The sequence below is a fragment of the Conger conger genome, chromosome 4 (assembly GCF_963514075.1).
Source record: "Conger conger chromosome 4, fConCon1.1, whole genome shotgun sequence".
NCBI lineage: Eukaryota > Metazoa > Chordata > Actinopteri > Anguilliformes > Congridae > Conger > Conger conger.
The window spans coordinates 36,920,654-36,943,070 of record NC_083763.1 but is presented as its reverse complement, the minus strand read 5'-3'; the positions used below and the strand labels follow the sequence as shown (position 1 = coordinate 36,943,070).

Here is a 22,417-nt window from a genome sequence, read left to right as displayed (position 1 = left end):
CCCAGCCACATTTGCATGGTTGTTAATCAGTGGTTGATCACTGGTGAAGTTTAAAATGTATCTAATAAATGAAATGAATCTTTCAGAACTTAATTAAATCTATTGGTTTCTGCTTAGAACTGCTCGCACTTTGTTGTACGTCGCTCTAGATAAGAGCGTCTGCCAAATGCCAATAATGTAATGTAATGAATGGAGTCACCTCGCCTTTGGAGAAGGGATGGCACCCATATGCACCAGCACGATATGTCCACAAGGTGGCAGTACATTAAAGCATTTGCCAGAGAAGAATGCCCAGGATAGTATTCAGTATCTGAGTCGGCCTGCTGATCTAGAAACAGATTTCCCTGGTACTTATCCTAACCTTATCCATTACAATCTAAAAGATAAAGAATATATAAAAGAAGAAAATATATCCAACTGCTGTATATTTAATGAATAAGCAGGTCCCCAGAGCAGCAGTCACAACAAAATCAACAATTGACAAATATTTGGGTACCATACTCAGCTGTTGGAGCACAAATTCAACAAAACTGTATTTTCCACTACTGTACATACTAAACACTGACCATTAATGTTCTGACTAAAGGCACTCTTTGGTATTCCTTTAGCCATAGATACATTTTGAACCTTGTGAGGAAGTGAAATTGATACCTGACTGTAGACAGTAGAAAAGACAGTTCTTGCAGCGAAAGAAAGTCCCTCTCAAAGTTATTGTATGAAAAAAACACATTAGCACCAGCTTGTGTTTAAAAGAAAAAACAAAATATTCAAAAGACAATTGCTAAAAGAATTCTGCATTGTGGGGTGGCATTTGTGAGACCAATTTAAATTTCCTCTTCTAAGCTAGGCTTAATGTCGTTTTAATAGCTGTTATTAACATAGCAATTAAATGGGGAAAAAAGTGTAAAACTGTAGAATGATAATCGAAACGAAAATTAATACTCGTTACAAGGGACCATAATAGCAACAAACAAGCAAAAATAAACAGAAAATGACGCCCTCGCTGTTTGAGTGTTTACCTCCTTAATTGGTGCTTGCAGCTATATTTTATGTATTGGTTACTGTTTCACAAATAACATCATATTGCATTTCTCTTTTCAACCTTGGTAATCGTTGGTTTATCTGTTTTTAATTATCAGCAAACAGCTGAGATTTCAAATTAAAACTCTAAAACACGCTAAGAAGCTACAATTACCTGAAAGTAGTCTATTTTTTATTTAATCGAAGGGATCGTTCACTTTCAGTTATATGCGTTTGATTCACTCAGACAGTTTTTCTTCTGTGATGAAAGTGATTTCGATTTTCGAAGTTTCTTTACCTTCCCGCTTTAGAATGACAGGAAGGGCATTACGTGGTTTGTGGTCTAAAGGAAGAAAAATGTAGCAACACTTTGATAAAGTAATTCCAAAGCAGCTTGTAAACACGTTAAGCATCCATATGATGTAGGCTAATTTTACAAGGCTATTACGCTCAAAAAAATAAGCATATGGCATCATATAGGCTAAAACGTAGTCTATTTCTGTTTGTACTTGTGAATAAACATGTTCATATGTAGGCGACAGCCCCTGGAAACCGTCACTTATTTTACAATTTTAGCCCCTTTGCAAATTTTTTATATGGCTACATGAGTTTGATAGCGTGATTAAATTGAGATTTATTACATTTTTATTTGTATATCGCTTTTCGCAGAAGACTGTCCCAAAGACGGTTTATTTAATTTGTACCCCTATAAGTATAGGCCTTCTACAGCTACAAAGATATACGTCGATTATCTAACGTGCCTGAACTAGGTAGCTAAAACTGATAGACCAAGCTTTGACCGAACATGTAGGCTACCTTCCGGGCAATGGAGCAGCGCGTTTCCAGCGAATCTACGCCACCCTCTGCAGGAGTTCGGGACCCCGCTCCGGTCTGCAGAAGTACAGCTAGAACGAGAAAAGAGAAAATAGGCTAACCCATGTTGTCTACTGTAGGACATAGTACACTATACGATACCAAGTAGGGCCTATGTAAAGGTAATGAAACGTAATACAGGCAGTGAAATGCTAAAAACGCTCAAAGGTAAGAGGATCAGGACTGAACAGAGGAGCCTGAACTGAAGCCCACGTCGGTTGCTCAACGCCACACAAAGTAGCTGACATGGTAGTTACCTAGCTAGGCCTATATAACTACAGCAACGTCTTAATGCCGACCCCATCACCTTATAGGCTACCTTATTAGTCTTATTGGCAAGCTGCCCAGTTAAATTTAGAACAGGCTATAAGCGTTGTCCCCCTGGCAGGTAAGCTAATTCAGACGCTGGACTAAAGGTAGGTTATGTTTGCGGTTTGCTGTTAAATTGGTTTCCCTAACCATGTTGTAGCGGTAAGAATGTCTTGAAGTAGCCATCTCTTCAAGACATTCGCTCATTTTACGGAGTGTTTCCCGAAACATGTCGTAACTGAAGAAGTCTAGTTGCAAATTTAGAATTTTTCCACGACATCCGGTTACTAGTCTTGAGATAGCTGCGTGAAGTTGGCAAATGTTGCTGGCCACAATTGGAGACTTCCGGTTCGCATTTATCAAAATAAAAGTTCGGTGAATAAAATTATTTATGAACTGTAATTTTGTCCATTTTAATTGTTAAATTAATACAGTTGGATATGATTGTGATGTATTTGCAGAGAATATACAATTGTGCACAAATTTCAATAAAAACTGTTTGCCACCTGTTGTTGCTGTCTGTCAGGTGTGGTATGGGCATGCATTGCCATAGACTGTCAGTTGCCACCCAACTCATTTGCATAGCTCATAACTCAAAAACTATAAATTGTTTCAAAATGAAAGGGGGTATACATTTGTTAGCTGGACCCTTATCTTTAATATTCTACAGTCCTTTCTGCAAAATCCTGTTCCGAGCAATTGTTGCTGTGTTTCTAGTGTGGGATGGCCAGACGTTGCTATTGACTGTCAGTTGCCACCCAGCTCATTTGCATAGCTCATAACTCAAAAACTAGAAATTGTTTCAAAATGAAAGGGGGTATACATTTGTTAGCTGGACCCTTATCTTTAATATTCTACAGTCCTTTCTGAAAAATCCTGTTCCGAGCAATTGTTGCTGTGTTTCTAGTGTGGGGAGGCCATACGTTGCCATAGACTGTCAGTTGCCACCCAGCTCATTTGCATAGCTGATAACTCAAAAACTATAAATTGTTTCAAAATGAAAGGGGGTATACATTTGTTAGCTGGACCCTTATCTTTAATATTCTACAGTCCTTTCTGAAAAATCCTGTTCCGAGCAATTGTTGCTGTGTTTCTAGTGTGGGGAGGCCATACGTTGCCATAGACTGTCAGTTGCCACCCAGCTCATTTGCATAGCTCATAACTCAAAAACTAGAAATTGTTTCAAAATGAAAGGGGGTATACATTTACTCTATATACCCATATCTTTAATATTCTACAGTCCTTTCTGTGAAATCCTGGAAACAATTGGCTAAATGATTCCATTATAAACACATACCTGTCATTTTTAATCAGAACAGTACCCGAAAAAATAATTCTTGCAGTCCCCTCTACATTTGTTATCCAGGAACTGTATAGTTTGTACTGCAAGACAATTGAGGTCTTGCCAAATTTAAAAAGAAATTGGTGGAGATTTAAATTTAAAAGCAATATTAATGGATTCACTGAAGCACCACAACTCATCTTTATTAGCAGTTCTTGACCGTCTCTCACTCTATTTATCTTTACAGTATTTTGGCATTACAGGAAAACTACATCCAGTAAATTTTGTTTTTGAATATGCTCACCAATGGCGGCACGGATGGTGCAGTGGGTAGCACTGCCGCCTCACAGCAAGGAGGTCCTGGGTTCGAATCCCCGTCGGCCGGGGCCTCCCTGTGCGGAGTTCGCATGTTCTCCCCGTGTCTGCGTGGGTTCCCTCCGGGTACTCCGGTTTCCTCCCACAGTCCAAAGACATGCAGGTTTGGCCGATTGGAGAGTCTAAATTGCCCGTAGGCATGAGTGTGTGAGTGAATGGTGTGTGTGCCCTGCGATGGACTGGCGACCTGTGCCAGGGTGTATTCCTGCCTTTCGCCCAATGTATGCTGGGATAGGCTCCAGCCCCCCTGCGACCCTGATCAGGATAAGCGGGTTCAGATAATGGATGGATGGATGGAATATGCTCACCAATGTCCTTCCTTTCCAGGTCAGTTAGATGGGAGCAGCTGTGGACTTTACGTTTGTGTTTTCAAAAAGTATAATACTTGATAGTAATCAGTTAAATTGCAGTCCAAGTAAAATGCGAAAGGTTGTCCTAGATGACTTAACTTAAAATTAAATACTCATTAGAATTAGCCCAACAGTAAATCCTCCTTACAATTAAGGCCTCGGTTTGTTTCCAAGTCCCATCTGTGTCCCTACTTACTTCCCACTGCCATATTGTAATTTTTTTCCCCCTTGTCTTCATCACAATCATACTGCAGCGCTGAGACACCCCCCACATACTGCCCCAGGACCGCCACCTCCTTCATCTGCACCCTGCCAATCTCACACACATTCAAAACCCATCACATGAACAAATTGTTCAAAATTAATTGTTAATTGTTTTATCTGACCATCATTGTCACCCGTAAGCCAGCCAGAGGAGGATGGGCCCCCCCACTTAAGTCTGGTTCCTCCCAAGGTTTCTTCCTTCTCCACCTTGGAAGTTTTTCCTTGCCACTGTTGCCCTAGGCTTGCTTTTGTGGGGGGAAAGGCTGGGGCTTGCTCTAAAGCTGTGTTTCTCAACTCTAGTCTTGCCGGAAGGTTTTTGTTGTAACCAGAAACTGAAACAACTAATTTAATAACTGAACCAATCATACCACCAAAAATGCCCTAAATTAAATAAATCAATTCATAAATTCCTGGTTGAGAAGCACTGCTCTAAAGCATGTACTGACAAATATAGCATGAAATGTGCAACACAAATAAAGTTGATTTGACTTTAATTTCATTGTAAAGTTGCATGGTTTGGGTTTATCCCTGGGTATATAGGTCTATAATGAGCAGCTTGTGAATTGACAGTCTATATCAATGAATGCCCACCCTGCACCTGACACACAGCAACAATTGCTGTGAACAGGATTTCACAGAAAGGACTGTTTAATATTAAAGATATGGGTCCAGCTAACAAATGTATACCCCCTTTCATTTTGAAACAATTTCTAGTTTTTGAGTTATCAGCTATGCAAATGAGCTGCTTGTGAATTGACAGTCAATAGCAACGTATGGCCACCCCACACTAGAAACACAGCAACAATTGCTCGGAACAGGATTTTGCAGAAAGGACTGTAGAATATTAAAGATATGGGTCCAACTAACAAATGTATACCCCCTTTCATTTTGAAACAATTTATAGTTTTTGAGTTATGGGCTATGCAAATGAGCTGGTCGTGAATTGACAGTCAATGGCATTGCATGCCCTTACCACACTGTAAATACAGTAACAATTGCTCGGAACATGATTTTAGATAATAAATGTATCATTTAATATATATTATACATAGATTTAATGTATGCCCCTTCATATTTGGCAACATTTTTTTCAAACAGTAAGCAGGTATGCAAATGAGCAGTTATTGAACCGACAGGGTCAAGCAATTTATGCTTGGCCTACAATATAGTAACTGTTCAAATAGCAAGCTAGTTGCTTGCTGACTTTTATAAGTTCTATCAGCAATGAATTTAAACAATGGTAATTATGTGAGGAAGCGCAGCAAACGCGGTAACTATGTTCTCATTATTTAACGTTACTCAGCAGCTCTTATTTTGACGGAAAATCACAGGAAGTTGAAACCGGAACTTCTGTACAGGAAGTCTAATTGTTGCCAACTTCACGGAGCTTCGTGAGATTCCAGGTATTATGCGCACCATCCTTTTCAGGACAAAACAATTACCTATAAAATCTAAACATAGGCTTGTTAAATCTATGTCTCCTATCCTACCACAAGAGTTTTTCCAGACATGAGCAGTTTTAGGAAAATTATACTATGTACTACTGCTTCTGCGAGTTTAATTTTTGTTGATTAAAAATCAGTAAATTGGTTGCCGATTGTCTAATTTCAATTATGTTGAAGAAAGTGCAATTTGTTAGCACGAACGTTATGTCATTTTGATTCCGTATTGTAAACACACATCTGGGGTTAACCGAAGGGAAGGCTAACTTCAAGTAACTAACCCTTTACAGTTACTCTTGAAAAACACTCCTGACGTCATGTTTTGGGAAACACTTTTTAGGAGATTGGAAATTGTGCGTGAAGTATGTTGTGCATTTTCAAGACTCGTCGCTATCGGGAAACTCACCCGATTATTTAAATGCAGACACTGCGGAAAGCACAGAAATAGGCTACATGCAACTCTTGACAGCCTACATGTTGGCTACAGAAATAAATAAATAATAAGGGCAATGCATAGGCTAGTGTTGAGACGATATTTTATTGGTAGGCTATATTCTAGTACAAACACGCTCGGCTACAATTGTTAGGGAATAGCCTAGTCCAATGTTTCTCAAACTCGGTCCGGGGGGACCCCTGTGTATGCTGGTTTTTGTTCCAACCACAATTGCAATCCCAGAACCTCGTGTTCATTTTTCTTAAATATGTGCTATTGATGTTTCAAGGGATTATTTACCCTTTGACTCGTTATGGTGTCAGATATGGCCAGATATGGCATTTCTCATGCTCATACTGTGTTTATTGGGCTATATTGCAAGCCATTACGTAAAGTCCACTTATGTTTAATTGATCAAACTAAAGACTGCGGTGAATCAATAGCCTGAATCAAATTGGTGAAATTGTGGACACCAGGCCACTAAAACTAACTATGTGGAAGATGAAAAACATTTTTTAAACAAAGCAAATGATACCGAGCCAAACTTGCACTGTGTTGATACATTTGTGAAATAAATGAAATGCATGAGTTCAGCAAACAAAGTAGGAGCCCTTTGATTAACCCCAGTCTAGCAATTAATAAAACAAATTACCTCTATGTAATTGTTTGCAATATAGCACAATAAAAACATTAGTTTTATTCTTTTTGAGAAAATGTCGCTTAAGAGGATAAATAATCCCACTGTACATGAACAACAAATAAGAAAAAAATGCTATCTCAACTGTGTATGCTGGGGCCCCCAGGACCGAGTTTGGAAACCACTGGCCTAGACTATATAAAATTGGCCAAAGAAACATCAATTTTCAGTAAAAAAAATTAAATAATAATTCAATCATTCGTGACTAAAAGTCATAAATCTTCAATGCCGTAGCCTAAATAAATTTGCCCACCGTTTAAAATTAATGCAGCACATTTGTTATATAATGTGTGAAGTACATTTTTGAATTGCCAACCCGGGAACGCATGCTTTTTATACCATTGAATGACTTACCAAAGTAAAGAATCCATCCTTTTTGCCTGGCATGCTTTCTTAATCCCATTGTAAACCAGTGCTGTGCCAGTCTGCCTCAGATCGCGGACACGACAATCTGGCTCAATGCAGAAGTTATTTCACTCGTGACGTCCGTGGGAAAATATGAAACCATGTGCTCTGAAAATCGGTGTGAATCAGCATTGCATTTAAAAATGTGTTCGGTTTGGCTCAGATTGTTGTAAACTTTTAGGAAGAGAGGGGTTACAATTTAAATTAATAAACAAGTATAAATTCGGCTCTTGTTTTGTGTTTATTTGTTGCGACTCGTCTGTAGGCTATTTGCTGTATATCTTTTTCAATGTGGTTTCTTGCTATGCAGTAGTTGAATCCAGATTCGAAATTACCGGTGTCTGTAAATTATCATGGTAATGTTGTGTTTCTATTTATACACAATTTAAATATGGATTGCTTCGAAAGGGGCGCAATTTCTGTATCTTTCACAGAACTCATCCAATCTCGCAATCAGTGACGGCTCTTGAGCTCAAAATTGAGGAGGTAGAAATCCCCTTAAACTAATTATTGGTCTTGACCTGTTTTCAATAATTTTCCTTTATTAACAAGTTTGCCAATGATGGGAATAAAAATATAGCTTCTTTGTTCATGCCATATTAGAGAGATTAATCGATTCAATTTCAGACGCTTCGTCGCTACAAAGTCTGCAAAATGTAAGTCAATTTATGGGGACGACGTTGTATTTACAGCAGGGGTGCACAGCACCGGTCCTGGTGGGTAGGTCTGCGAGCTGTTTTTTGTTACAACCAATTACCTTAATTTATTTTTTCTGACAGTTCTAGAAATGATGTTGATTCACTCCGGTACTTGAGCACAGTACAATCTTTAGGATACACTTATACACAGTCTGCAGCTGTAGCTGGAGCATATACAAATGTCTGATCAAGACATTATTTAGCTCATTAAATCAATAAGAGCAGAAGTTGGCACAAAATCCTGAAGCGGATCGGCAGGTTGGCACCCCTGATTTACAGCATACACGAAAAAATGTACTGCGTCTCAATAAAGGTTCTCTAACCTGAGCTCGATTGTATAAATGACTGCATTTGCGCGTTGATAGATGCATATTTGCAATGAATATTCTCACAGTATGAGTGCGGAAAACAGAGGAGCTACCTGTGTCAACAATTGTAAATAAATTCGATTGAAATGTGCGCAAGTAGAGTTTTTACTTTTTTGTTTGACCAAATTGAGTGAAGTGGCTGACCTGCTAGTACCAACACTTTGTGACTTAATCGCATTGTTAATCAAGGACATTTTTCAAGATCAATAATTAAGTGGATATTTTCTGCCTCCTCGATTTTGAACTCAAGAGCCGGCACTGATGCACTCACTGAGCCATTTATTAGGAACATATGTACACCTACTTATTCGTGCGATCATCTAATCAGCCAATCGTGTGGCAGCAGTGCAATGCATGGATAGAATCATGCGGGTCTGGGCTGCGTTTCCCGAAGCCTTCTTAACGCTACGTCGTTTGTAAGTTATACCTTAAGCTCTACCTTAACGTTTCACCGTGTTTCCCGAAACGTTCTTAGCTAAGTAGACCTTCTGTAAGTGGTACTTTTGTAAGGTTGGTCTGGACCACTCTTAGCTACACCTTATTGATGTTTTCAGCTCACTCCGCTAGTGCTCTTAGTTACATCTCAATCTGTTAAGCAATATGTAAACTAATAATTCTACAGTTGTAGTTGGCTAATAATATTACTAAAATACCACATTAATGGGACTGTTTTCATGCAAAGAATAAAATTGTACATTACGAAGCATTCATGTTGCACTTTGTTGAACATGTTGCCTAATTGCCTTTTAAATTATATTTATAAACTGACGATTTCCAACTGGGCTGGAGCTATGTTTAACCATAGTTCTTTGTTTTGTTGGATACTGTAGTCCTAAAACTGGCTAATAATATTTTTCTTCTGAATCTTTATTCAGCACCACATCCTCTCTCCTGAGAGTTTCATGTGCACTAGAATGTGAAAGTAATGCGAATAACCACACATTACAACAGTGGTATGCAGAAGAGCATCTTTGAACATGCAACACATTACTGTAAGTGAATAGGCTACGGCAGCAGAAGGCAAAAATATAAGTCTAATAAATACCTAATAAAGTGCTTGTGAGTGTATATTACTGCCTAACTTACTGTATGTTTGGGTGCGCAAATCTGTATTGGAGAAAACAATCAATCTGTTATGTTATTGTGTGAGCAATTGTAAGTAGTTTCTCAAACAGATTATTCAAGACAATAACTGACCACTGAATCTTGAAAGGGACATCTCCAGGTAAGAATATATATATTCATTCCATATTTATTGGCAGATATAGATAGTAGAATGATGTGGTAATATTACACAAGAATTCCTCTTGTTTATTTAGCTATTGAGTGAACACTGTTTTTCACCGCTGTATTGCAATGCCTGTGGGATATTTTTGGCTTTATTTTGTTGCTGTGCTGGAATATGAATTTTTGCTGGTGAAGAGTTCATGCTCCCAGATGGACACTATTGTCCAATGTGTCACACTGGTTGCAGATGAAATTGGGCAAGGGGTGCTTATTAACTGGCCGAAATATGCAACAATTGTGGAAACTTTTTTGAACTTTTCGTGTTTCACTTGCTAATGAAACTGGAACAGAGACTTTCTTGCTTCCTCTCATAGTTTGGTTTCAGGAGCACTGAATGTCTGGGTTGAGCCGTCTAGTGACGCTGGCACCAACAACACTGCTCATTGAAAAATAATGTAAAAGTGTGGTATTCAATGTGATATCAATGCATGGGGCCCGGAGCCTATCCCAGCATACATTGGGCGAAAGGCAGGAATACACCCTGGACAGGTCGCTAGTCCATCGCAGGGCACACACACCATTCACTCACACACTCATACCCATGGGCAATTTAGACTTTCCAATCAGCCTAACCTGCATGTCTTTGGACTGTGGGAGGAAACTGGAGTGCCCGGAGGAAACCCATGCAAACACGGGGAGAACATGCAAACTGAATTTCATTAAATGATAGGCCCATATTTTTTCTTCTGTCAAAAAGATTCTGGGCTCGTCAAAAACATTCCCGGCTACAGCCCTGGAAGCCTGATGCTGGTGACGGCGATGGGATTTTGTGCAGTTAATTATGATTCAGAAAATGTGTAGGTTTACCTGTTTTACATTTGTGATTTGCAGTATTTCATTGTAAAAAATATTCTGCATACATTTGTAGCACTTAATTTAGTTTTTCATAATTTAGGGATAAACAGACTGTAGTAAATAGTACAAGTGTCTTCATTTAGCCATTTTTTAAGGCTCACATCTGGTGTTATAAAGCCTCAAAGTAGAACACTGCAAAAAAGGGTGAGTGTTGTCAATTGGGAATCTTAAGGACATTCTAATCTGTTAAATATTAGATCAAGGAGTTTTTAAGATTTATTGAACAAGGAAACGACAGCATATCATTTGTGGAAATATTTGTGCGGAATGTGTGTAGTATAAATGATCGACCTGTGGATCCATTATTCCCCATTTGTTGCAGACATGGCTTCAAACTGATCAAGGAGTAAGGACTTAATTTGGCTTATTCATCTTTTCTCAATTCCTCTGTCTTCATGTCCTTTTCTTGCTTCCTTTCATTGCCTGTCCCAATGGGTGGAGCTAGGAACAAGGAAAGGATGCAGGGTCTTGCTTAGTTGCTATTAAGTAGTCAGGCATTTACGATATCTCCAGGAAAAGGATTGGTTACCACTGTTCTAGACAAAAATCTTGAATGTTTTCTGTGGGGTTTTGAGGCTGTGCAGTGATGGATCCTTTTTGCTTTTTTGTCGGGATAGGGGGTGTCCCTATTTTAGATAGATCTTAGAATTCAGAATGAGTAAATATTTGTCCACCTAGTACCCCCTCCCAACAACTTACTTGGGGTTGGGTTGAGGGGCAGATTGAGTGGAGTTTCGGAGAGGAGCAGGTTTAGTGTTAACGCTGGGATAGAGTTAAGGAGAGAGTCATATTGAGTGGTTGGTGTGGTTTAAGCGGAAGCAGAGCTATAGGTGTGATTAAACGGGAACACAAGAGAGGAAGTAAAACTGCACAAATCCCATCCCTGCTCGCAGTACTGCAGTACTAGACCATCCTGTAAAAATATCTGCAACTAACAAAATATACATGCACAAATACACTGTGCCGTACCTTAGTGCTGTGTGTCCATTAGAACTGCTAGAGTGGGCTCCAGAATTATTGGAACCCAATAAAAATAATAATAATTTAAAAAGGCTGGGTATAATATATAACATTGATAATGATCTATATTTTATGTTCAAACATACAGGAAAACTGAATACTTTGATTTCAACACATTTTTACTGTCATGTTCATTATTACTTTACTTGGAAAAACCACACCCAAACAATTATTGTAAATAAAGTCTTAATGATTCTGAAAGATTATACATGGAGGAATGATGAAAAATCCCTCAAAATGTGTTCTCTAACCTTATCACAAATTATAGGAAAAGACTCATGGCTGTTATCTTTGCGAAAGTATTAAAAAAAAGTATTAAACCCAATAATTGCGGAGCCTGTTTTTTGAGGAAATATTTTTTTCTTTGAAAATTATAAAACATTGGTTGATTATATTGAATCATTAATAAAGCACACTACTTTATGCATGTTGGAAAACAAAGCTAATGTCAATACCTGTATAATTTTTTAGTTTCAGCACTTTTTTGCAGATTTATCAAGGGTGCCAACAATTCTCGTAATCCCAAAGTAAATAACTGATTTACACCGACATACACACATGCTGTGTGTCCTGGGAAATGGACACACAATTTCCAGCCTCAGTCAACCTGAAAGATCCTCAAGTTTCATTCACTCAGTTTAATTCCTGAATAGTGAAGTGTTTTGCATTTTACATTCTGATGAAAAATGGCTCCTGTGCATCACAAGATAATGGTGCTGCACATTGGTGCTGCACTTTGAGATGATGTGATGAAAGGCACTATATGAATGCAAAATGTATTTTTGGCTGAATGTGGGGGTGTAACTTACTGCCATCAGAGAAAGTTTCATGTAGAGAAAAAGGAAACTGGCCTTAGAATCACAACATCACCACAGAGCAGAACCAGGTACTCTCACTCGATACAAACACGGGTAACTTCCTACTCTTTCTCAGAGCGTGTGGAGACACACACACACACACAGTTAAACTAACAAAGGACACACTGAGTTAATTTGTGCATTGTTCACATTTTAATGTTTTTATGGTGTCTGAAGGAAAGAAGTGTGATTAGTAATTAAGTAAGAATTTTTTTTAATGAAGATGTACCCTGAGAACCAATGATATTCAGATATGCGGTGAAAATGTGCATTTGTACTTCTGCAGTGTCTACCCCTTTCACCACTTGTATCTTCTCTCAGAGAATATCTCAGGGGCATACCATGCAAAAGCACTCTTTGTTTGGGAAATTCAGATTATCATATGATCAAATTTCTTCCTATTTATAAAACCATCCTGCATATGAATCAAGGTGGGACTAATATCTGAAGCTATTGAAAGACTGTTATGCTGACTGGAACATTGGACACAAGAACAGGAAGAACCCAAACTATATGGGCATAGTCCCTCCCACCTGTCACCTTCCAAGAAACAAAAAACAAAACAATTAACAAAATAAAACTGAAAATTATCAAACAGAACATAACAAACATGGCCATGACAATAATAATAAACAACTAAACACACAAGAACAACAAAGGGGGTACTAAATGGAAATTAAAACGATAATATTCCCCCCTTACACTGACAAACAGGTGGTAGCTTCTGCTAACCCCCCTCCAGAAATACCACCTGGTTCCCTTCACTTCCTGTCTGGTAGTGAACGGACCCAGGTAAACGCAACTTCATTTGTAACATTTCCAATCAAGTTTTAAACCGTGAAACCCTCAATAAACATTTTTAAATGCACTCGCTGTTTGTTGTGTTTTCATTACCATTACAGATGCCGGCAAAAATATAAAGAGTGTTGTGTTGCAGTGTTTGTGTTGCATGTTTGTAATAGCATAACTCTTGTCATGGCGCTAGTTCGTAAGAGTAACAATATGGCAGTGTCACTCACAGCGACCCCCCCCTTCCTGTGAGAGGAAATTGGCACAAGTGTTTGCAGACCCCAACCAATGGATGAATATTGGCGTTAGTGTCCTTCATCCATTGGAGCCACTGGAGCGGGGCATGATCAGAATAGGTTTTCTCAGGAGGTAGTAACGAACAGTGAGTACTGCCCATTTTATAGGGAGCTTCACATGGAGGAGAAAGTGCCACAATAGGTCTATGAGTCTCACTGAAAAGACAAAACAAACGTTCAGAAGCCTGGATCATGAAGCAGGATTGTTGAGTTAGCTGGAAGTCTGCTCCGTGGGGCAGAAGCACAAAGACAGCAGGCAACAGTCTTGCACCTTTGCCTTTACCTTTTTTATTTTTTCCAAAGAAAAACTATTCTAAAACTGTTCTAAAACTATTATCATGTTTTGATTCATCTCATAGATTTTGTCGCGAGAGTTAATGAGGCTGGTGGACTACTGACACTGGGCTAACAGAACTCTGGGGCTATAACTTGTCATCGTATGTATAAACCCTTTAAAACTATAGGTTTACTCTGAATTTGGCATTAAGACATGCAGATTATGAAAGCCAAGATACTGTTCTACAAAATGAAGATGAATGGGTGACATATGTTCTCTATATTTTTTATTATTGCCCTTACAGTATGTTTAACCGTTTATGTATTTTCTTCTACGCATTACCAGACTTGTGAAGGTCAATTACCATTTGGCTTTTCCCATGGATGACAAAGGGATTTTGCATGCTTGTTTCCTCATTTTTATACTTTTGTGAAACAGGAAGTGATGAAATGACACAATATAATTAGCAAAAGTTCTATTTCCAATTTAACTGTACATTTTACTGACAGGGGTGTAAATAAAATGTATTTTTAGGGGTGCCAATAAATTTGTCACGTATGGTTTTCAGAGATTACTGAATAAAAACATTGAAACATGAGAGTAAATGTGTTGAAATAAAACAATATTTATTTATTTGATAGAAAGAAAACATGGAAGGCTGTTACATGCTACATTTGAGGCATTTCTGTGGTTTATAGATATAGTCCAGGGCTGCCATGTTACACATGCTACCATAAGTACAATATAGATCTTGTAATGTAGTGTTCCACATGTTAACATATTATAAAATAGGTTATGATACTAAAAGATGCAGATCCAGTGCTTTCATATTCCATGTGGTAACATCAGAGAGTAGGTTACAGACATTACTAAATAAAAAGCAATGTGTGATATGTTTCACATGGTTATCATGAGCAAATAGGTTACAGAGATTAGCATGCTGAGAACCACAACATTACTGTGCCCTGTGAGTATGCTTTAAGATGAATAACATTTATTATTAATATAAATATGAAACATTATTATTAAAAATAAGGTATGAAAACAACACTATCAGGATACATTGTTAGCAGTAAGAACATATTGTTTTTTATGATAATATTGCTATACAATTATAAAGATAATGAATAGTACCAATACATCATTTAATAATGACATGAACAGTGTTGTATTAAGCAGCAGATGGCAAACCAGCAGGTAGTACATGTTGGTAACTCCTTTCAGCTGCTCTAGCGAAGCTGCATTACTTGGGGAGAATGCCGGCTCCAAGTGCAGCTCACATCCACACATTTTCTGAATGGTGTTAGCTGCCTAGGAGGTGAGGGGCATCTGTGTTTTACTGAGTAGATGTGGGTCATCTGGGTTTTGCTGTGCATGATGTTTTTTATTGCAGAGGAACTGCAGGGAGGCCGTTGAGATTTTGTGGGGCATCAGATAAGCTATGGGGAGTATGCATTTATGGTTGAGGATGTGTGGGAATCGGTTTATCGTTAAGGTTTGGGGCATCTGAGGTGTGGGTGTGAGGTCTGTGTTTTATAGTTGAGGAAGTGTGGGTGTATCTTTCGCGATAGCTGTTTTAATTCACATGCATTTCTGTAACCTTAGAATGTTTTCCAAAATTCCAGTATTATCAAGACTTCAGTATCAAAGCTGTCACTGCCCACATTATGTAAGGCTTTCTAAAATCATGAAATTCCACTTTTGCAGACAAAAACACTTTTTGAAAACCATTAAGAGCTGTTGTGGCTAGGTGACAGGCATGTCAGGTGTTGTAATGTACGTAGTGTGGGTATTCATTGTTATGCAAATATATGGATCTTGGGTGCTGTGTAGTTGCTGTATAGGTGGACATGTTATGAAGAAGGAGGCAGAGTAAGGCAGAAAACTACTCTTCCTCATGGCCACTAGGGGTGCTTTGTGATGGGACAGATGGAAGACTCCCTGATCCTACTGGCCCCAAGTAACCTGTAACACAGTCCCACATCTGAATACACAGATGTACACCTGGAGACACAATCCAATACCTGAACACACAAGCATATGCAGAATTATTATTAATATATTGTATAAGCAAGGCAATGAATCCTAAAAAAATTTGGGGTTTTGGAACCACCCCCAGAAATGGGTGTACAGGGTGTATTTAATTCCCTCACTTACCTGTTTGAGGGCAGTGTCATATTTCTGTCACTCCATTTCATAGACTGTAACTGCTCTGAAGGAAGAACCATCCCACTGTCTGTCTGGTAATCCTGTAGGAAAATACTTATATATAATTGCCCATTAGTAGTGATGGACACCTACTCTGTCCATTAATCTATAATCCTTTAAATCTTTCTTTACATTGCTTATTTGAATTGTTTTACCCTCACCCTCTAATTTGTTGTTATTTGTTTCTTTTCAAAACTTCCATTAATTAAATGCATTTTACCAGGCTTTTATGGCTATTTTCTTATGTATGTTCATGTATTTCCATTTTACAGTGTATTTAACAACATACATACTGTCCATCGTAGTCCAGTGAAGAACAGTGTGACCAAAACAACCTGGTGTGTCAATGCTGTAACATTGCAGCATACACATTAACATAAGTCACATTGCCACCCCCAATTGTAATTGGTACTTCTGTTGAAAGGACTCACTCCAGGAAGAGGATCTGTGTATGGCAGCTCCTCAAACATGATCAGGTTAGCTGAGGGCTGGCTGCTAAATCTGAAAATAACAGAAAAATCTGTCCTCAGCAATACATCCTACTGTCAAAATACACTGTTATATAAGGAATATTATATCAGCTCATTTACACTTGCCTCACCTTTCTGCCATAGGAAGTTTAGGTTAGACCTGCCTAAACATGTTTTTTTGTAACTCCTTCCTGTAACTCCTTATATATATATTTATCCAGAGCGCTGTACAATTGATGCTTCTCATTCAACCATTCATACACACACTCACACCAATGGCGATTGGCTGCCATGCAAGGCAGGCATATTTGGGGGTTAGGTGTCTTGCTCAGGGATACTTCGACACACCATGAATTCAACATCTTTATGAAATTCCACACCATTCTAGTAAAAAGCGAATTAACCTCTTGGGCGAGGCATGGGCAGGACATTTCTGAACATTTAGCACCTTAACTAATGAAGGGAATGTCCGATTTCCATGAAACTTGACCACTGTCATCACAATACTGTATGCTTTACCAACTGGTGGAACTGTAACAATTTAGTTTGTTTCATTAGCTGATAGTAAGTTGAAATTGTAAGTCACTTTGGATAAAAGCTTCAGCTAAATGATATACACCAGCCACATGAGCCACAACATTAAACGTTTTTTCATGATTAAAATGCTTTACACTGTATAAACTTGTCTATAAACACTTAATATTTCATTATATGATATGTGTACTTATATAAGCATATAATCATAAGTGAATTGCATTTCAAATCTAAATTTTTTAATGAAAATGAAAATGGAAATCTTGTAAGCTCATATGGGGCGACATGGCTCAGGCAGTACGAGCAGTCGTCTGGCAGTCGGAGGGTTGCCGGTTCGATCCCCCACCCGGGCTGTGTCAAAGTGTCCCTGAGCAAGACACCTAGCCCCCAAATGCTCCTGACGAGCTGGTCGGCGCCTTGCATGGCAGCCAATCGCCGTTGGTGTGTGAGTGTGTGTATGAATGGGTGAATGAGAAGCATCAATTGTACAGCGCTTTGGATAAAGGCGCTATATCTAACCATTTAAATATCTTGGTACATACTGGTTTTCATGATGACATCTATCTTAACAGATGCTCCATTCAATTCAATGCTTATATAAGTACACATATCATATAATTAAATATTAAGTGTTTATAGACAAGTTCATACAGTTTAAAGCATTTTTAATTGCAATTATGAAATAATCCTGCATGGTTTGATCTGTCAGTAAATGTCCCACATCAAGACTTGTTTGAAGAAACATTTGGAATTTTTGGCAAAAACATTTGAAAACCTACTATCATAGGCCGTCCCAGTCCAATTGCTAGAAATAATCTGAAGTCACATAATTACCTAAATATGTTATGTCTGCCATATGTGACTGAACATGGTTAAAGGGGTATCATTGACAATTAGTGAAAACTAAAAGATCTTTTAATGATTATTACATAATCTAATGCTATAATGCTGGACAAGCGAATAGGAGGTTAAAAAATGCTGCCTTTTATTGTTTCTCCCACCTAAAGCTCCTACATTTTGCACCTAGATTATTATTACAAAAATAAGGTCTCGCTTATTGGGACTGGCCAATCTGTTTTGTAACTGGTTGTTAAATTATGTGTCTGCCAGAAGTGATTTTGAAAAATCAGCCTGCAAAGTTTGGTGAGAAATTGTCAGATTCTCATCTAGAAGTGACCTTTGTGTAAAAACTGGCTCATCAGCCACTGCTGTGAAGGGGTCAGCCTGGGTATAAGTATGAGTATAATTCCAGGGCTGAACTTTTTATTCTGAAATTACTCCTTGTGACTTGGACCGAATAAAGACTACATTTTTGGATAATCCTTGGTCTGTATTTGGGTCTTCGGAACCGTACATAACACCTGCACCTGCAATCTCCCTTTATATAGGGAGGATTGTGTCTCCTGCTTAGTCTAATCAACTGTAAATGGTAAATGGTTGGCATTTACATAGCGCCTTTATCCAAAGTGCTGTACAATTGATGCTTCTCATTCACCCATTCACACACTCACACACCAACAGAGATTGGCTGCCATGCAAGACACCATCCAGCTTGTCAGGAGCATTTAGGAGTTAGGTGTCTTGCTCAGGGACACTTCGACACAGCCAGGGCGGAATCGGCAACCCTCTGACTGCCAGACGACTGCTCTTACCGGCTGAGCCAATGTCGCCCCATGAGTACAGCATGTACAGTACAGCAACTGTAAGTCGCTTTGGATAAAAGTGTCAGCCAAATGACATGTAATATAATGTAATGGGTTCCTCTAAACAGTTGAATTTCAGAATGAAGATGGTTCATTTCCACCGAGAGAAAGCTACAAAAAATCTCTCAATATTTCAAACTGCTTATTTCCACTATCCGAAAAAATATTAGAAAATGGAAGGTAAATGGAACAGTTGAAGTCTAGGCAAAGTCTGGAAGACCAAGAAAGATTTCAGATAGAATGGCCTGAGACCTGGCGAGAAATGCTCAGAAGAACCCACACATCACTGCAACATTTAGAACGCTGAAGCCTTTTGGAACAATGTGTTTTGGACTGACGAAACCAAAATTTTTGGCCACCACCAAAGAAGGTATGTTTGGAGAACATGGCGGCCTGTAGCGTAGTGGTTAAGGTAAATGACTGGGACACGCAAGGTCAGTGGTTCTAATCCCGGTCTAGCCACAATAAGATCCGCACAGCCGTTGGGCCCTTGAGCAAGGCCCTTAACCCTGCATTGCTCCAGGGGAGGATTGTCTCCTGCTTAGTCTAATCAACTGTACGTCGCTCTGGATAAGAGCGTCTGCCAAATGCCAATAATGTAATGTAATGTAATGGAGAACAAATGGTGAAGCCTTTATAGAGAAGAACATCTGGCCAACTGTGAAGCATGGAGGTGGACCCATTATGCTTTGCAGTTGTGTGGCAGCCAGGTGCATAGGAAATATTGTGCGAGTGGAAGGAGCAATGGATTCCATCAAATATCGAGAAATTGCTAATGTTCTAAGGTCCAGACATTGAAGTTGAAGAGAGATTGGGTATTCCAGGAACGACAGATGTAGATTTTGGAATGGCCACCACAGTCTATGAATATTATTGAAAATCTGTGGAGAGATCTCAAAGATGCTGTACATGCAAGGAGGCTGAAGAATATTTCTGATCTAGAGGTGTTCTGCCAGGAAGAATTGGGAAAAATTCCAAAAATGAGAACTTGCCCGAGGAGGACTAAAAAACTTTTGTGCAGTGCCTTTTTCCTTTTTTATTATTTTGAAACAATTTGTAAAAAATAAAAATAAAAGTAATCATACTTAAAAATTTTGTCACAGAAGAATAAATGTGTAATGTTTAACCTTGTACCTTTTAGAGGTCAGGTTTGCTTCTGTTCAGTTTTGCACTGTTCACTTTTGCATATTAATTGGAAAAGGCTTTTTTACCGGGGGTGCCCACATTTCTGGCTACATTCTAATTTCTAAAGTATTGCATTTTTGTTATAGGCTAATTAAGGGACAGAGGTGGAATTTGCGGAGGAGCTGTAGGTTATTTGTATAAGCATACACATTTTAGTATTTTAGCATTGTCAGCTTGTTGTTTGTGAATGACTGTACAGTCCCATCATTTTAAAGTAAAAGGTAAAAGACACATTCTACCTAGCTAACCTATTAATTCACACAGACATTGTTGATTCTTTAGCTTCTCTGTGAGAATGATTAGCTAGGTTTTAGCCCCTGTTTTGAATAGACAATGAACATAACATAGCTGATTTAACTTGGCACTCATTTCATGCAACACCAAAACAGACACCGGGTTTAATAAATTAATTAATTAAACAAAAATACAAACACAGAGTAGACAAGGACTAATCTAATCATGAAGAATGAATGCTAACAAAGAAGAAAGGTACGGTAGGAATGTGTGGGCCTGTGTGTGCATGTGTGTACGTTTTGTGTTAGACAAAGGAGAGGTGTGTGTGTGTCGGTGCGGGTGTGCACGTAATTGCACCAGTAACTCTTTCCTCTGGACAAAGAGAGGGGAGGATAGTGTTTGTTGTAGTGTGCGTTAATAGTTATTAGTGGAATTTGGAAGAGTTAGCTGTAAAACACGTGTGTGATTAACTCTAAAAGTTACATATGTGACCGATTCACATAAATAAGCTACACAGCTAACAGAGGGTACTCGCATAATAAAGTGAACTAACGTTAAAAACAGAAAATACATGCATCCACAGGTGAACCACAATTAAGACTAAACTAAACAGTATTTAATGCCTGGGAGTCCATTTACGCATTGCCTTCTCCGGTCTTGGGTGTCCTGGAGAGACGCGATGGTGGAGCCATGAATGAGGAATGTCTGTAGGGAGCTGGTGCCAGTTGGTGTCCTTGGCTTTAGCCTATGCAACGCAATGTGTGGGTGTGTACCAAGTTCCAGGTTGTTTGGACGTTTTCCCGGTGGCTATCTAGCGCAGCCCGTACACTAGTTCACCGGGTTGAAAGTGTCCTTAGTTACTTAGTTACTGTGAAGTAAGCTAAGTTGTGTGGTAGGATCTCAGCCTCTATCCAGAAAGGTGAGAGAGAACCTCTGCCGCTCTCCGAGCTGGCAGGAAGGTAAGAGAGTGGTAAAGGGAAGAGAAGAGGCCAGACAATGCGATTATCCTAGCTCTTATACTGTGAAAGTTTATTGCTCCCGCTGTACAGTATTGGCTTAACTGTAACTATACGTCACACTGGGGCAGTGTTATAGACGTCATGGAAGTGTCCTGTGGAATCATGGGAAGCGTAGTTTCATGGTCCCTACAGATATGAGCTCTTTTATCCATTTAAAACGCTTAAATGGAACATTTTCAGCAGATTCTGGGCTGGAAATTTGAGCAGGACCTGTCCAATTAAAACTAAATCCAACTAAATCCAATTACTCGTACGACGTTCATATTCGTAAAAAAAAGTTCGGATGAGTACTCGGATGAAATTAATACTGGGCTCACACTAATAACTATCATAAAGCGAGACCATGATAATTATTATTGGTTACACCAGTAGTACACTTCACTACTGGTCAAAGCTGTTTTCGATTTACGCCTGTGTTTGCAATTAGTCAGGGGAAAAACAATTTTAAAAAGAGCAGTCTTGTATGCCAATCCCAGCTGATTTGGTGTTGTAGTTAGTGCGACTGTCTCGCATGCAGGAGACTAGGGTTCAAGGCTCACCTGTTGAATATTTTCCTCTTTGTTTCACTCAAAAAAAATCTATAGATATATTTTTCAACTCAGTCCAAGAGGTTTGGTGAAAGGCAATCTTAACTGAAACAGGTCCATTGGAATAACTCTCAGTTCAGACCAGGGATGTACAACTCCATTCCTGCCAAAAAATGCATCTGCACTACAGCATGTGGCACGTGATTATTTGGCAGGGGTACATTATTTTATAGTGTCACTAGTGTGCACTTGAGGCCTTGATGAATTAATCCATTTGTAACTGAAATTGGCTGGAAAGCTTCAAAGGTTCAAGAAGAATCATCTCGTCATCACTACTGTATTGTCCTGGTTGCTGAGCATCTTATAGTCCTAGTTTAAGTAACCAGCTTGAAGCGAGTTGGACTTTTTATACATGCCGTCCCTGCATTTACATTTTGATTTACTTATTTTCTTTAATTTATACAACAGTTCATCAAGCTACATAAATACAATGGGCTGTATCACAGATATATTCAATGGACATGAGTCCAGGAGAAGGGCAGAGACCAGGCAATGAATTTAAATCAGTTTCTGTATGATTTATTCACTTTTTCATAACTTTTAAACTTTTTATTGATTGAAATTGATGTTAATTTTACAC

At 38.8% G+C, this 22,417-nt stretch overlaps 2 protein-coding genes across 4 annotated transcripts in view; both read right to left on the bottom strand.

Annotated features, from left to right (window-relative positions):
• flt3 (fms related receptor tyrosine kinase 3) overlaps nucleotides 1-7,548 on the bottom strand; it is a 146,635-nt gene extending 139,087 nt beyond the window's left edge. For all 3 annotated transcript variants that reach the window (XM_061240732.1, XM_061240733.1, XM_061240734.1), the window contains exons 1-2: nucleotides 7,400-7,548; nucleotides 1,837-1,925 (exon numbers count right to left, since the gene is read on the bottom strand). In XM_061240732.1, the coding sequence (XP_061096716.1) occupies nucleotides 1,837-1,925; nucleotides 7,400-7,448 (138 nt within the window). In that variant the 5' untranslated portion in view covers nucleotides 7,449-7,548. The remainder of the gene's footprint in view (nucleotides 1-1,836; nucleotides 1,926-7,399) is intronic.
• Nucleotides 7,549-14,560: 7,012 nt separating this feature from the next.
• The window catches only part of flt1 (fms related receptor tyrosine kinase 1), a 188,051-nt gene continuing 180,194 nt past the window's right edge, over nucleotides 14,561-22,417 (bottom strand). Inside the window, exons 28-30 of the mRNA XM_061240512.1 lie at nucleotides 16,537-16,606; nucleotides 16,055-16,146; nucleotides 14,561-15,862 (exon numbers count right to left, since the gene is read on the bottom strand). Of these exons, the coding sequence (XP_061096496.1) occupies nucleotides 15,802-15,862; nucleotides 16,055-16,146; nucleotides 16,537-16,606 (223 nt within the window). The 3' untranslated portion in view covers nucleotides 14,561-15,801. The remainder of the gene's footprint in view (nucleotides 15,863-16,054; nucleotides 16,147-16,536; nucleotides 16,607-22,417) is intronic.